Consider the following 19,919-nt stretch of genomic DNA (forward strand, 5'->3'; position numbering starts at 1 on the left):
GCGAAGGCTCACCTCGGTTGATTTGACAGGTGGGAGACAGGACTACATTCATAAAGGCACAGAGATCTTCAGCAAAGGGAAAAACTGTCTCTTCAGCCCATTGCATCCATGGTTGAAAACAACTACCCAACTACAAAAGAAGATAGGAGGAGAGAGTATAGGTGGGGAGGTAGGGAGGGGATAGGTCAGTCCAGGGAAGACGGACAGGTCAAGGAGGTGGGATGAGGTTAGTAGGTAGATGGGGGTGCGGCTTGGGGTGGGAGGAAGGGATGGGTGAGAGGAAGAACAGGTTAGGGAGGCAGAGACAGGTTGGACTGGTTTTGGGATGCAGTGGGTGGAGGGGAAGAGCTGGGCTGGTTGTGTGGTGCAGTGGGGGGGGGGGGGGGGGGGGGGGGAGGGGAACGAACTGGGCTGGTTTACGGATGCGGTGGGGGAAGGGGAGATTTTGAAACTGGTGAAGTCGACATTGATACCATTAGGCTGTAGGGTTCCCAGGCGGAATATGAGTTGCTGTTCCTGCAACCTTCGGGTGGCATCATTATGGCACTGCAGGAGGCCCATGATGGACATGTCATCCAAAGAATGGGAGGGGGAGTGGAAATGGTTTGCGACTGGGAGGTGCAGTTGTTTGTTGCGAACTGAGCAGAGGTGTTCTGCAAAGCGGTCCCCAAGCCTCCGCTTGGTTTCCCCAATGTAGAGGTAGCCACACCGGGTACAGTGGATGCAGTATACCACATCGGAGAGAGGTTCACCTGCACATCTGCCAATGTGGTATACTGCATCCACTGTACCCGGTGTGGCTTCCATACATTGGGGAAAGCAAGCGGAGCCTTGGGGACCGCTTTGCAGAACACCTCCGCTCAGTTCGCAACAAACAACTGCACCTCCCAGTCGCAAACCATTTCCACTCCCCCTCCCATTCTCTAGATGACATGTCCATCATGGGCCTCCTGCACTGCCACAATGATGCCACCCGAAGGTTGCAGGAATAGCAACTCATATTCCGCCTGGGAGCCCTGCAGCCTAATGGTATCAATGTGGACTTCACCAGCTTCAAATCTCCCCCTTCCCCCACCGCATCCCTCAACCAGCCCAGTTTGTCCCCTCCCCCCACTGCACCACACAACCAGCTCAGCTCTTCCCCTCCACCCACTGCATCCCAAAACCAGTCCAACCTGTCTCTGCCTCCCTAACCTGTTCTTCCTCTCACCCATCCCTTCCTCCCACCCCAAGCCGCACCCCCATCTACCTACTAACCTCATCCCACCTCCTTGACCTGTCCGTCTTCCCTGGACTGACCTATCCCCTCCCCACCTATCTTCTTTTCTCTCCATCTTCGGTCCGCCTCCCCTTCTCTCCCTATTTATTCCAGAACCCTCACCCCATCCCCCTCTCTGATGAAGGGTCTAGGCCCGAAATGTCAGCTTTTGTGCTCCTGAGATGCTGCTTGGCCTGCTGTGTTCATCCAGCCTCACATTTTATTGTCTTGGATTCTCCAGCATCTGCAGTTCCCATTATCTCTGATACCCAACTACAAAGTTCTACAATGGAAAGCAGATTAAATTGGGTCATTAGTCTGTGGAGTTTACTAGAACGGGAGGTGCATTGCACAAAATATGCAAGATTCTGATGGGATTCAACAGGGTAGGCATTGAGGGTTAGTTTCTTCTTGTCGGGGAGCTAAAGGACAGAGATAAAGTGTTCTCCGTGCAAAAGGTTTGTGACTTCGCGATTATTTACCCCAGAGCTGCAGTGATAGTACATGCTTTTAATCTTACCTGTTTTTGATTGGGCCCTTGAAAGTCGGATCATATTTGGCTGGTTCCCCTAGTAACAAAATGGAAACAAGGGTCAGAACAGCCTGCGATTTAGCTACTAGTTGCAAACAGTGTTCCACACCCTGCACTACTCGCCCTCCCCTCAACCAAACCCCTCCCCCACCTCCCAACACCCAACAACCCCTGTCTCAGGGGTTTAAAATGACAACTGATCAAACAAACTAACATGTTCTCACAAAAAGGTGCAAGCGAAACAGTGTTATCGCTGTTGAGGATTTAGACTTTGCTTACATTAACTGGGATCACCTCAGCATGAAACAATTAGATGGGTGGAAATTCCAAAGTGCATCCAGGAGAGCTTTTTGTGCTGGTGTGGTGCTACTAGAGAGGAGGACAGAGTTAGACCTAATCCTAGGGGATGAAGCCAGCCAAGTGGTTGAGGTTTCAGTGGGTGAGCATTTTGGGGATGTTGTCATAACTCTAAAAGTTCAAGTTGTTATGGAAAGGAATAAGAAAACTGCAAAAAAGTTTTTCTTCATTCATTAACAGGATGTGGGCACTACTGGCTAGGCAGCATGTATTGGCAATCCCTAGTTGCCAGAGGGCAGTTCAGAGTCAACTGCATCGCTGTGGGCCTGGAGTCACATGTAGGCCAGACCCAGGTGAGGATGACAGTTTCCTTCCCTAAAAAGGAGATTAGTGAACCAGATGGGTTTTTGTGAAAATCAACAATGGATTCATGGTCATCGTAAGATTCTTAATTCCAGATGTTATACTGAATTCAAATTCCACCATTGTGGTTGTGGGATTTGAACCCGGTGTCCCAGGAATGTTAACCGGGACTGTGGATTAATAGTCCAGCTATACCACCACTAGGCCACCACCTCCCTGTCTAAGTGGGTGGGGGGACCAAATTCGATATCATTACCCGATCCTGTGTAATGAGACTGGGAGCAGCTACTTGTAGCTAGAACAATACAGCGCAGAACAGACCCTTCGGCCCTCGATGTTACGCTGACCTGTGAACTAACCTAAGCCCCTCCACCCTACACTATTCCATCATCCATATGCTTATCCAAGGACTGTGTAAATGTCCCTAATGCGTTGCAGGCAGGGCGTTCCACGTCCTTACCACTGAGTAAAATGTGAGGAGCAAGTGATTTAGAGGAGATTGGAAAAAATAAAAATTTCACACATTACACAAAAGGGTGGCAGAAATATGGAATGTGAGGTCTGAGGGGGTGGTGGAGGTGGGTACTCATGACCCAAGTAGTATCTGGATGAGCACTTAAAATGCCAGGGCATTGAAGCTATGAATCAAGTGCAGGCATAAGGGATTAGTGTTGTTTTGCATTTGTTAGTCAGCATAGACATGGTGGGCTGAAGGGCCTGTTTCTATGCTGTATGACTATGACTGAGGAATAGCAGCTGGTAACTTGATAAAAAGGAAGTTCTAATTTTTCTAAAATAGGATGAGAAGTACACCCTCAGCATTCCAACAAAAAACAAACAAGTTTCTGGTACTGAAACTGGATTAATGTTTACATAAATCCTTTGATGTATTTCAATTTCAGATGAAGAGGCTGCACATTGAAGGAGAGGAACAACACCAATCTTCATCTGAAGGTACAAAGTTAGTATGTAAACCCGATACTGTGGAAAATTTGCCCAGATATGCCACATCTGCAAGACAACTCCGATGCAATCCATGACTGCCCTTGTTCATGCTCATTATTCAGCAAGGTGTCACCAATAGTGCTATTGAGTAGCATTTAAAGTCAGCAATAACCTGCTCAATGACAGTCAGTCAGTTTAAATTCGACCAGATCTGCAGAGCTCGGAGAAGAAATGCACAACGGGCGGGCAAGAGCGAGAGCGAGCCATTAAACATCAAAGACAGCATTTGACCAAGTGGTCCAACTGATGTCATGGGAATGGGGGCGGGGGCTGGAAATTCTGCCACCGGTTGGAATCATCTCTAGCTAGTGAGAAGATAGTTGTGGTTGTTTGAGGTCAGTTATCTTAGCTTCAGCACATCTCTGCAGGAGTTCCTTAAAATCGTGCCCTACACCCAAAACATTTTCATCTACTTCAGCACTGACCTTCCCTCCACCTAACAGAGTAGAAGTTGGGGATGTTCACCAATGATTGCATAAATGCTCAGCACCATTTGTGACTCCTCAGATATGGAAACAGTCCACATTCAAGTGCAGTAACTGAACGTCAGAGTTGCGCTCAGAGTTAAAAAGGATCCATTCTGCAAAGGACTTAAATAATACACATTTGATCACCCTGAGGGGGAGGCCAGTTCATGAACAAACTGAAATCAAAACTAGTGCAGACGAATCACTGTTTCATTTAGAATGTCTGTTTAGGTTCTTGGAGGTGAGAAGAGGTGAAAATGTTGCATTTCCTGCTTTTGCATTTTGAAAGGTTAGTTTAGACATGACACAGAAGGTTTCTACCCACTGTTACTTGCTCACAAAGATTCAATTTTTTTTTTAAAAATGGTTATGAGACCTCTCCACCCCACTCCTGCCTTTTAGTTAATTCTATTTTGTCCAAGACCAGGTTTGCTGAAGCCAACAGCACCACCAACAAATTAAAGATTAGCTAAACCTGAACAGGCTATAAGACAAGACAAGAGCCAGGACTAGCCTAACCTCTGGACCAGAATATAAGACGTAGGGTCAGTAAGGATTAGGGTTCGATAGCAGGGAGAGAAGCACAGCTTGTAACACTGGGGAGAGATCAACCATGATCTTATTGAATAGCAGAGCAGACTCAGGTGGGCTAAGTGGCCTACTTCTGCTCTGGTATAAGATGGAGGAAAATTAGTAATGACACTAGACTAGTAATCAAGGACATTGTTAATCTTCTCAGAAAATAGGGTTCAAATCTCACCATTTTTGGACTTAACATTCAGATAAATAAACCTGGAGCTAGCCTCAGTCCACTTGAATGGCATATTATTCGCCACGCTCAATGCTCACTCCCCACAGCACCAATATACAATGCTAGAAGAGTCTACCATATCCAAGCTACATTGCAGCAATTCACCAAGCATCCTTTGATTGGACCAACCTACCATTTAGAAGAACAAGGACAGCAAATACATGGGGAACACCACTAGCTGCATGTTCTCCTCCAAATAACTCGCCATCCTGACTTGGAAATTTGTCACTGTCCCTTGACTGTTCTTGTATCAAAAACCCTCAAACTCCCACCCTAACAGAGTCTATCTACAGCATAGTTCAAGAAGGCAATACACCACCAAAGGAGACTAGGGATGGGCAATAAGTGGTGGCCCAGCTAACACTGCCCACTTCCCGTGAACGTAGTTTTTTTGAAACTACATTCCAAATTCCACTGTCACTGGGTCAAAAATGTGAAACTCCTTCCCTAACAGCACAGTGGGTGTTTCAATATCCCAAGGACTGCAGTGGTTTGAGAAGGGGGCCCCATTTTCTCCAGAGCAATTAGGGATGGGAACAAATGCTGGCCCAGGCAGTGATGCTCAGATCCCACAAACAAAGTGCAAACAGGAGGAGGTCATTTGACCAATCAAATTGTAGTTGATACCTATTGCAATTCCATGCTCAAAACCCTTGCTTTCCAAACTACATTCATTTAGCTCAGTCTCAAGAATTTCAAATTGCACAGATCTCCTCCTTCAATCATCTGCCCACTTTCTCACCAGCACCTGAGCTCCTGCGTGCAAGATGCTGTGTATATAAAAACATTATCTGAGCGATCAGTGACTGCGATGTGAGGATAATGATTCATGAACCACGAACATACACAGAAGGTACCTAACTCACCTTCGACAGCACATCTTAGCACCACACTCCTCACTGCTAGAACAATATTAGGATACTCTTTAAAAGGCACAAGGAAAAGAAGCAAGCCATTGTTTGTTGTTCAACCTGCTGTTCTCCCATTGAAATAGGATCACAGCTTAAGCAATAATGCTCAACTCCACTTTCCTGCCCTATCCTCATAGCCCTTGATGCCTTACTGATTAAAAAAAAAGTTGGTCGGTCTCAGCCTTGAATATACTTGATGTCCAACCTTGAAGACCTCTGCAGTAGAGAATACCATAGATTCATCACTCCCCAAGAGAAGAAACGCCTCCTCATTTCTATCAGAACTGGTTGACCACTTACTTCAAGATTATACTAGACTCTCCCACAAGGGAGAAACAATCTTTATGCACCTACCCTATCAAGTGACCTAAGGATCTATTTTGTCCCAGTAAGGTCGCCTGTCATTCTTATGCTTGTTGGAATGTACCAAGCCCAACCTACTCATCTCTCCTCATTAGATAATGCCCCAAACCCAGGATCAACCAAGTGAACCTTCTCTGGCCTGCCTCCAATTCCAGTGGATCTTTCTTTAGAAAAGGAGACCAAAAACTGTTAAAAGATTCTAGGTGTGGTCTGGCTAGTGTCTGGAATAGTTTAACAAAGTATCTTTCTACTTCAAGATAATAAAACGTGAGGCTGGATGAACACAGCAGGCCCAGCAGCATCTCAGGAGCACAAAAGCTGACATTTTGGGCCTAGACCCATCAGAGAGGGGGATGGGGTGAGGCTTCTGGAATAAATAGGGAGAGAGGGGGAGGTGGACCGAAGATGGAGAGAAAAGAAGATAGGTGGAGAGGAGAGTGTAGGTGGGGAGGGGGGGAAATAGGTCAGTCCAGCGAAGTCGGACAGGTCAAGGAGGTGGGATGAGGTTAGTAGGTAGGAGATGGAGGTGCGGCTTGGGGTGGGTGCAAGAGATGGGTGAGAGGAAGAACAGGTTAGGGAGGCAGAGACAGACACAGGCTGGACTGGTTTTGGGATGCAGTGGGTGGAGGGGAAGAGCTGGGCTGGTTGTGTGGTGCAGTTGGGGTGGGGAGGGCATGGGGGGGGACAGGAGATTTTGAAGCTGGTGAAGTCCACATTGATACCATTGGGCTGCAGGGTTCCCAAGCAGAATATGAGTTGCTGTTTCTGCAACCTTCGGGTGGTATTATTGTGGCACTGCAGGAGGCCTATGATGGACATGTCACCTAAAGAATGGGAGGGGGAGTGGAAGTGGTTTGCGACTGGGAGGTGCAGTTGTTTATTGCGAACCGAACGGAGGTGTTCTGCAATGCAGTCCCCAAGCCTCCGCTTGGTTTCCCCAATTTAGAGGAAGCCACATCGGGTACAATGGATACAGTATACCACATTGGCAGATGTGCAGGTGAACCTCTGCTTAATATAGAAAGTCATCTTGGGGCCTGGGATAGGGGTGAGGGAGGTGGTGTGGGGGCAAGTGTAGCATTTCCTGCGGTTGCAGGGGAAGGTGCCGGGTGTGGTGGGGATGGAGGGCAGTGTGGAGCGAACAAGGGAGTCACGGAGAGAGTGGTCTCTCTGGAAAGCAGACAAGGGTGGGGATGGAAAAGTGTCTTGGTGGTGGGGTCGGATTGTAGATGGCGGAAGTGTCGGAGGATGATGCGTTGTATCCGGAGGTTGGTGGGGTGGTGTGTGTGAGAACGAGGGGGATCGTTTGGGCGGTTGTGGGGTGAGAGAGATGTGTGTGGGAAATGCGGGAGATGCAGTCAAGGGCGTTCTTGACCACAGCGGGGGGGGGGGGGCGCAAGTTGCAGTCCTTGAAGAACTTGGACATCTGGGATGTGCGGGAGTGGAATGCCTCATCGTGGGAGCAGATGCAGCGGAGGCGGAGGAATTGGGAATAGGGGATGGAATTTTTGCAGGAGGGTGGGTGGGAGGAGGTGTATTCTAGGTAGCTGTGGGAGTCGGTGGGCTTGAAATGGACATCACTTGCAAGCTAGTTGCCTGAGATGGAGACAGAGGTCCAGGAAGGTGAGGGATGTGCTGGAGATGGCCCAGGTGAACTGAAGGTTGGGGTGGAAGGTGTTGCTGAAGTGGATGAACTGTTCGAGCTCCTCTGGGGAGCAAGAGGCAGCGCCGATACAGTCAATGTAACAGAGGAAGAGGTGGGGTTTGGGGCCTGTGTAGGTGAGGAAGAGGGACTGATCCACGTAACCTACAAAGAGGCAGGCATAGCTGGTGCCCATGGCCACCCCTTTGGTCTGTAGGGGGTGGGAGGAATCGAAAGAGAAGTTGTTGAGGGTGAGGACGAGTTCAGCTAGGCGGATGGGGGGGGGGGGGGGGGGGCGGTGGGGGAACTGGTCGGGCCTGCGGGACGGGAAGAAGCAGAGGGCCTTGAGGCCACCTGCATGAGGAATACAGGTGGTGTATAGTGACTGGACGTCCATGGTGAAAATCAGGTGTTGGGGGCCAGGGAATCGGAAATCCTGGAGGAGGTGGAGGGCGTGGGTAGTGTCACGGACGTAGGTAGGTAGGGACCAAAAGGGGAGAAAATGGAGTCCAGATAGGTGGAGATGAGTGAGTTCAGTGGGGCAGGAACAGGCTGAGACAATGGGTCGACCAGAGCAGGCAGGTTTGTGGATTTTGGGAAGGAGATAGAAACAGGCCGTGCGGGGTTGGGGAACAATGAGGTTGGAGGCTGTGGGTGGGACGTCCCCTGAGGTGATGCGGTCATGAATGGTGTTGGAGATGGTTTGGTGCTCGGGGTGGGGTCATGATCGAGGGGGCGGTAGGAGGTGGTGTCGGAGAGTTGGCATCGGCGATGTAGAGGTCAGTGCGCCATACTACTACTGCGCCACCCTTCCCTGCAGGTTTGATGGTGAGGTTGGGGTTGGACCGGAGGGCTGCCCGTTCTGCGGGGGAGAGGTTGGAGTGGGTGAGAGGGGTGGAGAGGTTGAGGTCTCGACAGCAGTTGGAGATGAAGAGGTCGAGGGGAGGTAGGAGGCATGGGGGTGGTGTCCAGGAGGAGGACTTGTGTTGGAAGTGGGCGAAGGGGTCAGTGGAGGGAGGGTTAGGTTCCCGGTTGAAGTGCTAAGCGTGGAGGCGAAGGCGGCGGAAAAACTGTTCTATGTCCAACCATGACGGGTATTCATTGATGTGTGGTTGTAGGGGGACAAAGGTGAGCCCCTTACTGAGGACTGACTGTTCGTCCTCAGTCAGTGAGAGAGGTCTGGGGGGATGGTGAAGATGCAGCAGGGCTCAGTGAGGCTGTCTTCTGATGAAGGGTCTAGGCCCAAAACGTCAGCTTTGGTGCTCCCGAGATGCTGCTGGGCCTGCTGTGTTCATCCAGCCTCACATTTTATTATCTTGGATTCTCCAGCATCTGCAGTTCCCATTATCACTGATACATCTTTCTACTCCAAGCAGCTTTATTCCTCCTGACCTGCTCCCCCCCCCCCCCCCACCCCACCCATAGCCCATATATATTTGGTCAGGGTGGGGGAAGTTTTGCATGTGTGGTTCATCCCTATTTGCCCTAGAGAGAAGTTAAGAGTCAAGCACATTGCCTTTGGTCACATATAGGCCATACTGGGGTAAGGATGTTATTCTAACAAATTGATGACTGCTTAATTGGAGTTAATTTTTTAATTCCAGATGTATTCTGGCATTATTTAAAATTTCTTCATGGGATCTGAAACCATAACCCTACAGCATTAGGCTTGGTCTCAGGATTAACTAGTCCAAAAGGCATTACAATATATCTTACCAGGTCAAACTAAGGCTTGTTTGCTCACCATTTCAGTCCAGTCTTCAATCCTCCAAGATGGACAGCAAATGAGGAAAAAAGTCATTTTGCACATTAAACATGATTGAAAATTTAGAAGAATGGGGTGGGTGGGGGCAGAATCTTAAGGGAATAGATGAAGGGAGGGAGGGAGCAGGGAGGCTGTTTTCAGTGGCAGGGGAAACTAGAGCTGGGGGCATAGCCTCAGAATAAAAAAAAGGGGAACCAGATTTAGGACTGAGTTGAGGAGGAACTTCTTCACCCAAAAGGGTTGCAAATCTGTGGAACTCCCTGCCCAGGTGAAGCAGTGGAGCCTACCTCATTGAATATTTTTTAAAGGCAAATGGTAAATAAACTTTTTGACACTAAAAGGAATTAAAAGGTCATGGAGAACAGGCAGGTAAGTGGAGCAGAATTTACAGCACGATCAGCTGTGATCTTATTGAATGGTGCAGCAGGTTCAAGTACTCCTGTTCCTATTTCTTATTTTCAGATCTGTCCCTTCTACTAATCCTCTGTATTCAAGTCAGTACTAATTACAGCAGCACTGCTCCCACCTCCAGCACCAATAACAAATTTACCCCAGATCACACTATTAGACAGTTTTAAAGTTGACAGAATGGAATAGGTGCTAATAAATACTTCCTCATCAATCACCAAAAGCTAAGAAAACATTTCACAGTGCTCAGTCAGGTAACAGAAACTCAGTTGGGTTGTACACAGTTCACAGCCCACAGGGACTGGAGCTGTCCCTTCAGGGAACTGAAGAACAGATGGTGCAGCACATAATAAATCTCACCTCATCAGTAAAACCGAGCACCAAGGTTTACCAGACAGCAGCATCACAACCCTGGGCAAACACCAAAAACAAAGAACACTAGCTCCCTGTTCCAGGAGCACAACATTCTCCCAGTCTACCTCCAAAATATTGGCTTCTCTCCTTTACCACCAACTCAAGCCAAGCCAGGAGCAGAGCTCTTTGTCAAACCTGACCCCAACTCCAACTCTGTCAATAAACACAATAACCAGATGGTGAGCCAGAGCACTATTCAGACTTCCTGTCAAAGATCACGCTTGGAGGAATTGTAGCCTCACTCACTGCATTGTAACAGTTACTCTTGACAGAGCGGTGGCTGGCCAAATATGGATGAGGTTTCAAGGTAGATCAAACGTTTCTGACGTCCTTGACTCAAGATGAAATGCAAATCACAATGCGAAAAAAAGAGGGTTTTAATTTTTAAAAAAAATGCATACTTCAGTCTCTTAGATTTATATAGTCTCATGAAAGGTAAACCTTAACAAGATCACTGATGCAACTGTAAAGCAGATCTTTCTCATGCAAGATTGAGGGAGTGCTACATTGTTGAGTCATTATCCTGTTTCCCTCTCTGGTGGATGTAAAAGACACCAAGTCAGGTGATTCGAAGAGAAGGTGGAAGTGCAGACTTCAGGTTACAAGAAAATCAGTCACAATGGGTTCTTGTGGTGTGAAGATTGTGTCTCTAGCTCTGAACCAGGTGACCTGATGTATAACAGTCATTATTCATTGACTGGCTTAGCAAGCCTGATGAGCTGAATGGTCTACTGCTGCTCCTTTTCAAAGAGCACAAGAAACAGGAGGAGGTACGGACCATTCAGCCTCAAGTCCGCCCACCGTTCTATTGGATCTTGGCCGATCTACTCTCAGTGTCCATTCCTCTTATGCCAGATCAGAAATCTCAACTCGCAATATTTCAAAAATCTACATACCTTTTTAACAAACGCTTTCAGTGATCTAGCCTCCACGACAGAGGTGGAGAATTCCAGACAGACATTTACTAACTCAGAAAAGAAATTTTTTTGCATCCGAGTTTTAAAAGGAGTGTCCCCTTATATTCTGTAATTGTGTCATGGAATCAACATTCTCACCAATGGAAACTTCTTCCCAACATTTATTCTGTCAAACTACCCCTCACAAATTTGTTATTTCAATAAGATCACCTCTCGCTTTTCACACGTTTGTAAGAACACAGGGACTGTCTGCAGACGATAGTCAACACTTATCCCTTAATCTACATTACCTCATTGCTGCTGTAGGAGTTGGCTGTGCAAAAATTACCGATCACATTGCAACATAACCTGACTACATTTCACAAAGCTTTCCATTGGCTGTAACTTACTTGAGGATCGAGCTCAGGAAAGCCACTGCTGGAATGCTAATTCTTCCTCGCAAAATGATTCAAAGTGAGTGCAGCACTTTGCGAGCAACACAAAAAACAGAGCGTACTGACACGCGTAGACTTGTGCATTCACGCTGTGCAGTGACTCCTTTAGAAATTCAAGTCAAGGGAAGCTTTCCAGGACATGCTTCTGGTTTAAAAATTAATCAGAACAAATCGGGTTTACTGTTACCTTTCGAAGCAGGTATGCAGCATAAACAGTGCAGTTCCGCAAGGCTGCTCAATTAACAATGACAGCGGTTGCGCTCAATGAGAGAGCTCAAGTGTTAACTGGGGAAAGGCTGAGCGCACAAGCAAAACCCACACTATTCAACACCAGATGAAAGCGCACACAGCATGAAAAGACATAATGGGGGAAGTCATTCGGCGATTGTAGCAGGCCTGACCACAGTCTCCACTCCATGTTGTTGCCTCTCCCTGCTTTACAGCAGCAGGCTGGGAGACAGAATCCAAGAGGTTGAGGGAAGGAATTCCCGTGCGTGGGTTGGAGACTGTAGCACCGGATGACAATCACAATGCAACACGGAGGGGAATCTTTCAGATGAGTTGTCAGAAGTTGTCCTGACTGCTCTCTTGCCTGGAGGCACAAGATCCCACGTTACCGTTTCAAGAAAGAGAAAGTCTTGATTTATTATCACATTCACCTAGGTACAGTGAAAAGTGTTGTTTCACCTGCGGATCACAGTATACGAAGATAGAGTGATAGAACCAGGAATGCAAAGTTCCGGCTGCAAAGAATACGTGCAAAAACAAGAACCAAAAACATTAAATTTGAGAGGTCCATCAAACAGCAATGGGGAAGGAGTCAGTAAGGACAGAAGACGCTGGAAGCTAGTCAATAAATGTGGTGCTGGAGGAGCAAGGCAGGTCAGACAGCATCTCAGGAGCAGGAAGGTCAACACTGAGTCCTGACAAAAAGTTGCACCCAATGTTCTTGAATCTGTTGGTACCGGTGCTTAAGTTTTTGTATTCTCAGCCTGTTAGAAGAGGCTAGAAGACATCAGTAACTGGTGGGAATGGTCGATGATGTTGACTACCTTTCAGAGACAGCCAGAAATGCAGATGGAATCAGTGGATGGGAGGTTGGCTTGCATCATGGACTGGGCTGCGTTCACAGCTCTCTATAGTTTCTTAGAGAGTCCTGGGCAGAGTAGTTGCTGTACCAAGCCCTGATGCACCCAGATATACATGCACCATAGCATGCATTCTAAAAGTTAGAGAGAGTCCTTATAGACCAGCCAAATTTCCTTAGCCTCCTGAGGAAGTAAAAGTAGGAGTAGCAATAGTGCCTTCTTGACCATTGCTTCAATATGGCAGGTGGGGGGGGGGGGGGGGGTCTAGGACAGATTGTTGGTTATCACAACACCTAGGAACTTGGCACTCTCAACTATCTCCACCTCAGCTCCATTAATGTTGGTAGGCCCATGCCCTATATGGAGAACTATCCCCAGTGTCCTGGCCAATCTATATCCTGTGATCCTTGAACTCCTTTCCAAACAGCACTCTGGGTGTACCTACACCTCCAAAGCTGCAGTCATTCAAAGCAACAGACCTCCATCACCTCATGAGCAATGGGAAATGGGTGATAAAGGATGTGGGCATACGGTTAGGCCAGCACTTAAATATTTGAAAAAACCCCAAGGATTATCTGGTCATCATCATGGTGGCTCAGTGGTTCGCACTGCTGCCTCACAGCACCAGGAACTCTGGTTCAATTCTACCTGCAGATGACTGTGTGGAGTTTGCGCATTCTGTGTCTGTGTGGGTTTCCTCCAGGTGCTTTAGTTTCCTCCTGCAGGCCAAACATGTGCAGCTAGGTGGTTTGGTCATGCTAATGATTGTCCATAGCGTACAGGGATAAGTGAATTGGCCATGGGAAATGCAGGCTTTGACGGACAGGGTAGGAAGCATCAATCTGGTTGGGATGCTCTGAGGGTTGGTGTGGATTCAACAGGATTAATGGCCTACTTCCATACTTTAGAGATTCTGTAAATCAAAAATCACAACTGTTGTTTGTGGACTTCCTACATTTCATTTTGGAAAGGCATCAAAAGGTGCACAAGTCTATCTTTCTGGTGAACATTACATCTCCCAGTTCTGGATTCATGGTAAAATTCCTTGGCATCGATACAGGAGAGGCTTCAGCCGCTGAAGAGAGAAGCAAATGGTTAACTCAGTCCTGAAGGGTAACACCCAAAATGGTAACTTCGCCTCCTCCAGATGCTGCCTGGCTTGCTAGGTTTTTCCAGCATCTGCAGTTTCTTTGTCTCTGGTTAACATTTTCCATCTAGTATGACTTTTCTTCAGAATTTTTCTGGAATTTAGTGCTTTGTTTTATATCTTGAGCATTCCTGGTATTTTCTTTTTATTTAAATTCCTCAGTAACCTCAGGACTTTAGACCCCAGTTGCCACCAGCTTCTAAATCCAAAGTTAGATCTTTCTGTTCTGAAGAAGAGTCACTGGATTAGAAGTGTTAACCCTGCTTGCTCCCCACAGATGCCACCAGACCTGCTGCGTGTCTCCAGCAATTTCTGTTTTTGTTTCAGGTCCTGCTGCATCTGGAACCAACTACATCCCAAAGCTCAAAAATGTACATTAGGACCTGCACAGTTACCCAGGAAAAGAGGGTGGGACAGTGGAGGTGAAGTTAGCGCAGCTGTGTGACTAACATATCTCACTCAAGTCCTGAATTCCTTTAGAATTTTTTGGACAGCACTTGAATTGTTTATACAATTAACAAGGGGGTGAGAGAGAGAGGGGGTGCAAGATTGTGGGAGCCAAACACAAACTTATGGGGTGAATCATTTCATCCAAGATGTTTGTTTGCAGATACATTCTATTTTGTTCAAGAAATAATTTGTAGCCACACAGTCAAGTGGCGTTTTATAAATTCCTGCTTTCAGAATAGATCTCACCGCCGAACTCTGGACTAAAATTCTGAAACAGATTCTAGACATGGCCTCACACCTACAATTCAGTATCTGACTGGAGATGTCACCTTTTGTATATTCCTATCACTTGACCTGAAGTTTGATAAGTTACACAAACAGTGATGGACCCTTTAATTATCTCAGGGCAGTGACCTGAAACAGACTCTGGAACTTGCACATTAAAATCAATCAAGACTTGCATCGCCTTTCTAAGGAAGGTCTCCAAACCCTGCTTCTGCAATTTCTACAATGCAGGAATGTATGAATGGTTAAAGACTCCCCAGGAGGCAGTAAATCAGCTAATTTAGGCTTGTTCACTCCACTCACATCAGTTGTACGATATTTTGAGCTCTCAGCCCAGAAACACCGTCTATGTGTTCTCCTCTCCCTGCACCTATCGAAAGGTCTGCGCTCCAAAAGCTTGTGATTTCAAATAAACCTGCTGACTTTGGAAATAAGTTCAGGGTTGCTGCTTTGGCCATGAAACAGAAGAAGAAAAAGTCACAGACACCACTCCCTGTGTGAGGAAGATTTTCCTCACAAAACAAAAACGTTGCTTGAATAGCTCAGACAGTAGGAACTGCAGATGCTGGAGAATCCAAGATAACAAGGTGTAGAGCTGGATGAACACAGCAGGCCAAGCAGCATCAGAGGAGCAGGAAGGCTGACATTTTGGACCTAGACCCTCCTTCAGAAAAATCGGGGAGGGGAAAGAGGGGTTCTGAAATAAATAGTGAGAGAGGAGGAGGTGGATAGAGAAGGTAGGTGTTGAGGAGACAGACAGGTCAAGGAGGTGGGGATGTCCACATTGAGTTGCTGTTCCTGCAACCTTCAGGTAGGATCAGTTTGGCACTGCAGGAGGCCTAGGATGGACATATCGTTTGAGGAATGGGGGGTGGGGGGAAAAAAGTTGAAATGGTTCATGACTGGGAGGTGCAGTTTATTGCAAATCGACCGTAGGTGCTCTGAAAAGCAGTCCCCAAGCCTCCGTTTGGTTTCCCTGATGCAACGGAGGCCACAATGGGAACAGTGGATGCAGTATACCACATTAGCAGATGTGCAGGTGAACATCTACTTGATTTGGAAAGTCTCCTTGTGGCCTGGGCTAGTGGTGAGGTGTAGCACTTCCTGCTTTTGCAGGGATAAGTTTTGGGTGTGGTGGGGCTGGACGGGAGTGTGGAGCAGACTTCGCAAGCTTCAAAAGTCTCCCCTCCCCCACCACATCCTACAACCAGCCCAGCTCATCCCCACCTCCCAATCTCCTACCTACTAACTTCATCCCACCTCCTTGACCTGTCCATCCTCCCTAGACTGACCTATCTCCTCCCTATCTACAAACCTTTACTGGCTCCATCCCTGCCTCTTTGACCTATCTGTCTCCTCCCCATTGATCTTCTCTATCCGCCTCCCCGTCTCTCCCTATTTCTTTCAGATACCCCTCCCCCTCCCCCATTTCTGAAGAAGGGTCTAAGCCCGAAACATCAGCCTTCCTGTTCCTGATGCTGCTTGGCCTGCTGCGTTCAAACAGCTCTACACTTGGTCATAGCTGGAAGAGCTCAGCAGGTCTCATTCGGAGGATGGGTCACTCGACTTTAAATTTTATCTCTGGTTTCTCTCCAAAGATGCTGCCAGACCTGTTAAGCTTTTCCAGCAATTTTCGACAATGTTTTTGCATCTAATTTACAGCATTCTCAGTTCTCTTTTGATGCAAAGGCTCTCATCCATGTTCTGAAGAAGTGTGAGTGGACCTGAAACGTTGACTGTTTTTCCCTCTCCACTGACAGAGTGCCCTCCCCACACCCCCAGCAATTTCTACTTTTGTCTTGGGCTTTTCCTGGCATACTCTAATCTTTCCTAAATTATTCCCTCAGCCTGTTTAGACATACCTCTGTAGGGGGCAGGGCTTATATCAAAGCTTCTCAACCCAGAGGATGGTGTGGCAGTAGATGTCACCAAGAGAGCCCTCCCCACTGATTCCCTTCTCTGGTTCACCTTCAGTACAGGCCCCCTGGTGACTGACCCTCCACTGAAGGGTAACAAGTCTTCCTTGCCCACTCAATCCAAGTGCCTCGTTAATTTTGCTCCTCTCCAAAAAGTCACCTCACAGCCTCCCATTCCCCAAGGGTGAAAAACAAACAACCCTAGCCCTTTCAATCATTATTCAAAAGTTGCAGTTTTCCAAGTCCTGGCAGCAGTCTTTGTTAATCTTCGCCGCGCTCTCTTCCACAGCAGCACAATGGTCAGCACTGCTGCCTCACAGCGCCAGGGACCTGGGTTCGATTTGAATCTTTGGAGCACCTGTCAGCGTGGCATTCATACGTTCTCCCAATGTCTGTGCAAGTTTCCTCCCACAGTCACAAAGATGTGCAGGTTAGGTAGATTGGCCATGGGAAATACAGGGTTGTGGTGGTGGGAGGCTCTTTGGAAGGTCAGTGCTGACTCAATGGGCTGAATGGTCTCTCCCTGCCCTTTCAGTCTTCTGTGACAACCAAGTTAGACCAGCGACAAATCTGAGTGGCCAGCAATGGGGCCCACTGGTACCTCATCTGCACAGGGGAAAAAAATGTGCCCAAAACCACACACACAAGCAGGGTCCATTTCCTCAAACCTCCCACTGGGTGAACAAGGAGGACGTGACCAAAACACTTAGGACTTGTTCAAAATGAACATCAGAAGCACAAGATAGGCAGACGTTCTCGGTTGTAGGTCAGCTACACAGTAACAGAGAAGCTCAAGATAAACTCCACGATTTGTACTTTTCAATTCAGCAATGCTGAGCCACAACAACTTAATAGCATCAACTGTTTCCCTCCTCTCTGCGCGCTTTGGCTCTTAGTTTACCTTGTACACAACAGCACAGGCCTGTTCAAAAAGTTACATCTTTTCTTGTCTGATCTCCACTCCATCTGGTGTGCGTAGACTCAGTCATCTAACCCCTCCCAGCCTTTCGCAGACCTATCCTATCCATCCCTAATTGCTCAAACCCCAATATCCCTCCAAATTGTCCCAGCCTAGGATACAAAGCTGAAACTCTTATTTTAAAAATGAGTTTTAAAAGATGAGAGGAGAAAGATTAAGAAAAAAGACCCTTTTTTTTTAAAAATGTGGTTCGTGTGTATCATGAACTTCCAGACATTTGGATAAATACATGAATAACAAAGGTCTGGAAGGATATGGACCAAATGCAGACAGGTGGAACTATTGTCAGCATGGACTGTTTGGAATGAAGGGTCTGTTTCCATGCTGTACAACACTATAAAACTTATCTGCAGACACCACCTCCTAACCTCATATGCAGCAATGTGATTCTTTTGAAATTTCAGATCTCCAGCAATGTGTTTTTGGGAGTTACACTTCTGTAACCTGTGTACTTTAGATGAGGGCAAAAAACACGAATATTTCTTGCCTTCTATCACTCTGCAAACTGTATTGTCCTATAAACTAGGCTTAACAGGGTAGGAGAGGTTTTACTTTTAAACATATCAACTTAAAGCTGCACTTAGTGTTGCAAAAATATTTACAACTCAGCAGGCTCTTTGACCCATCTGGTGTGCTGATGTTTATTACTCACATAAGCCTCTTATGTCATCAAGAGACCATTCTATTCCTTTTTGCTTTACATACTTTTCTGGCTTCCTTTTAAATGGTTGCTCCAATTTCCTCCCATAGACCAAAGATGTGCCGGTTAGGTGGGTTGGCCAGGCAAAAAATTGTCCAGGGATGTGCCGGGTATCCAAATGGTCTTTATTTCCCTTTAGGGATTCTACGACTGACTATCTAGAACCACTCCCTGTCACACCTGGTTCCATATCGACATCATTATCTGGCTAAACAAGTTTGAATTTGAAGTTTCTATTGGATTTATTTATTAGTGACTTTCTTACATTGATAGCCTTTAGCTCTGTTCTGACCTTACCGTGGCAACACCTCGTCAATATCTAACCCCCTAATGCCTTTCTAAGTTTAAAGACCCCTACCCCCTTTAAGAATCCCAACCCATCCTTTTCTCCTACTGGAGGAAGGAGCCCCGGTCTTTCCACGCTTTCAGTGCTGATAATCTCAATTGCAATTTCCAAGGCCATTTATCTTCCTAGTAATCTCGGATCACAGGAATGCTCAATGCTGTGAAACTTGATTATTCGAAGGTCAATTAGGCATCTACCCTGCCATGACCCTCAAACACTCAACCTACAAGCTATGCGTGCTCCTGCCTTAGATGGCAAGGTTGCCAACATCACTATGGCTTTTTGCTCTTTAAAGGAACCTTTGTATTCTCTCTCTCACCAGGCTGTTTTTTAAAATTGATGTTGCTCTTTGATCTAAAAAGTTATCAAACTTCCTGGAGATAACTAGTGATAAAGTATTATATAACTATTTGCATAAGTACATTTAATTATGCACTGTTCACCACTGATATAACAGCCACCGTAATACAAGTGACAGATAACCCGGTTCTTCCTGATTATGAAAAGAGTTTGACTGGTTAGAAGTGGAGATGATTTTTGCAATCGCTGACAAAAATCAGGGTTGAGGGACTTCAATGTAAGGAAGTCACTAATAAGTCCAACTGCGCATTCAGAAGGAAACTCTTAACCCAGAATGTGGAAGAGTGAGACCTTGTCCAAACAGAATGGTTGATGTGGCTGGATACATTTAGAGGGGAAGCTGCAGGGTGAAAATAGTAGAAGGTTAATGCTGACAGAGTTTGTCAGAAGAAAAGGGAAAAGGAGTGGAGTGGAGTGGAGTGTAAACTGATAGGAAATGAGGGTGTTTGGGGTGGGGGGGGGGGGGGGGGGGAGGGAGAAAGGGAAAAAAGGTGAAAGAAAAGCTCAAGCTTACAATTCAAGCTACCCCGAGCACAGTACTAAAAAAGGAGGAGGAGGAGGAGTTCTGCACTGCCAGCAATGCCATTTTTTTTAATAAAAAAAGAGACGACACCGGCCTCTTCCTGTGTAGATGCAAGACAAAACCCACTGGGGCATTCTTCCCCAGTTCTGTGTCAATATCTATCCTGCAAATGACACTGCTGAAATAACCAGAGATAGTAATAACCAGGGTCTGTCAGTTTGTAAGATAATAAAATGTGAGGCTGGATGAACACAGCAGGCCAAGCAGCATCTCGGGAGCACAAAAGCTGACGTTTCAGGCCTAGACCCTTCATCAGAGAGGGGGATGGGGGGAGGGAACTGGAATAAATAGGGAGAGAGGGGGAGGCGGACCGAAGATGGAGAGTAAAGAAGATAGGTGGAGAGGGTGTAGGTGGGGAGGTAGGGAGGGGATAGGTCAGTCCAGGGAAGACGGACAGGTCAAGGAGGTGGGATGAGGTTAGTAGGTAGCTGGGGGTGCGGCTTGGGGTGGGAGGAAGGGATGGGTGAGAGGAAGAACC

At 47.0% G+C, this 19,919-nt stretch overlaps 1 protein-coding gene across 2 annotated transcripts in view; it reads right to left on the bottom strand.

The window, feature by feature from the left end:
• slc44a4 (solute carrier family 44 member 4) overlaps positions 1-19,919 on the bottom strand; it is an 82,917-nt gene that overhangs the window by 41,247 nt on the left and 21,751 nt on the right. Inside the window, exons 1-2 of one of the 2 annotated variants that reach the window (XM_059639530.1) lie at positions 11,543-11,584; positions 1,779-1,827 (exon numbers count right to left, since the gene is read on the bottom strand). Coding sequence is in view for 1 of the 2 variants with exons in the window: in XM_059639529.1 (XP_059495512.1) it covers positions 1,779-1,827 (49 nt within the window). In the remaining variant the exon portion in view is untranslated. Of the gene's footprint in view, positions 1-1,778; positions 1,828-11,542; positions 11,585-19,919 lie in introns of those variants that run through there. The other variant, XM_059639529.1, reaches the window with a different exon arrangement.

This window comes from Stegostoma tigrinum, chromosome 34, assembly GCF_030684315.1.
Source record: "Stegostoma tigrinum isolate sSteTig4 chromosome 34, sSteTig4.hap1, whole genome shotgun sequence".
In the NCBI taxonomy this organism is placed as follows: Eukaryota; Metazoa; Chordata; class Chondrichthyes; order Orectolobiformes; family Stegostomatidae; genus Stegostoma; species Stegostoma tigrinum.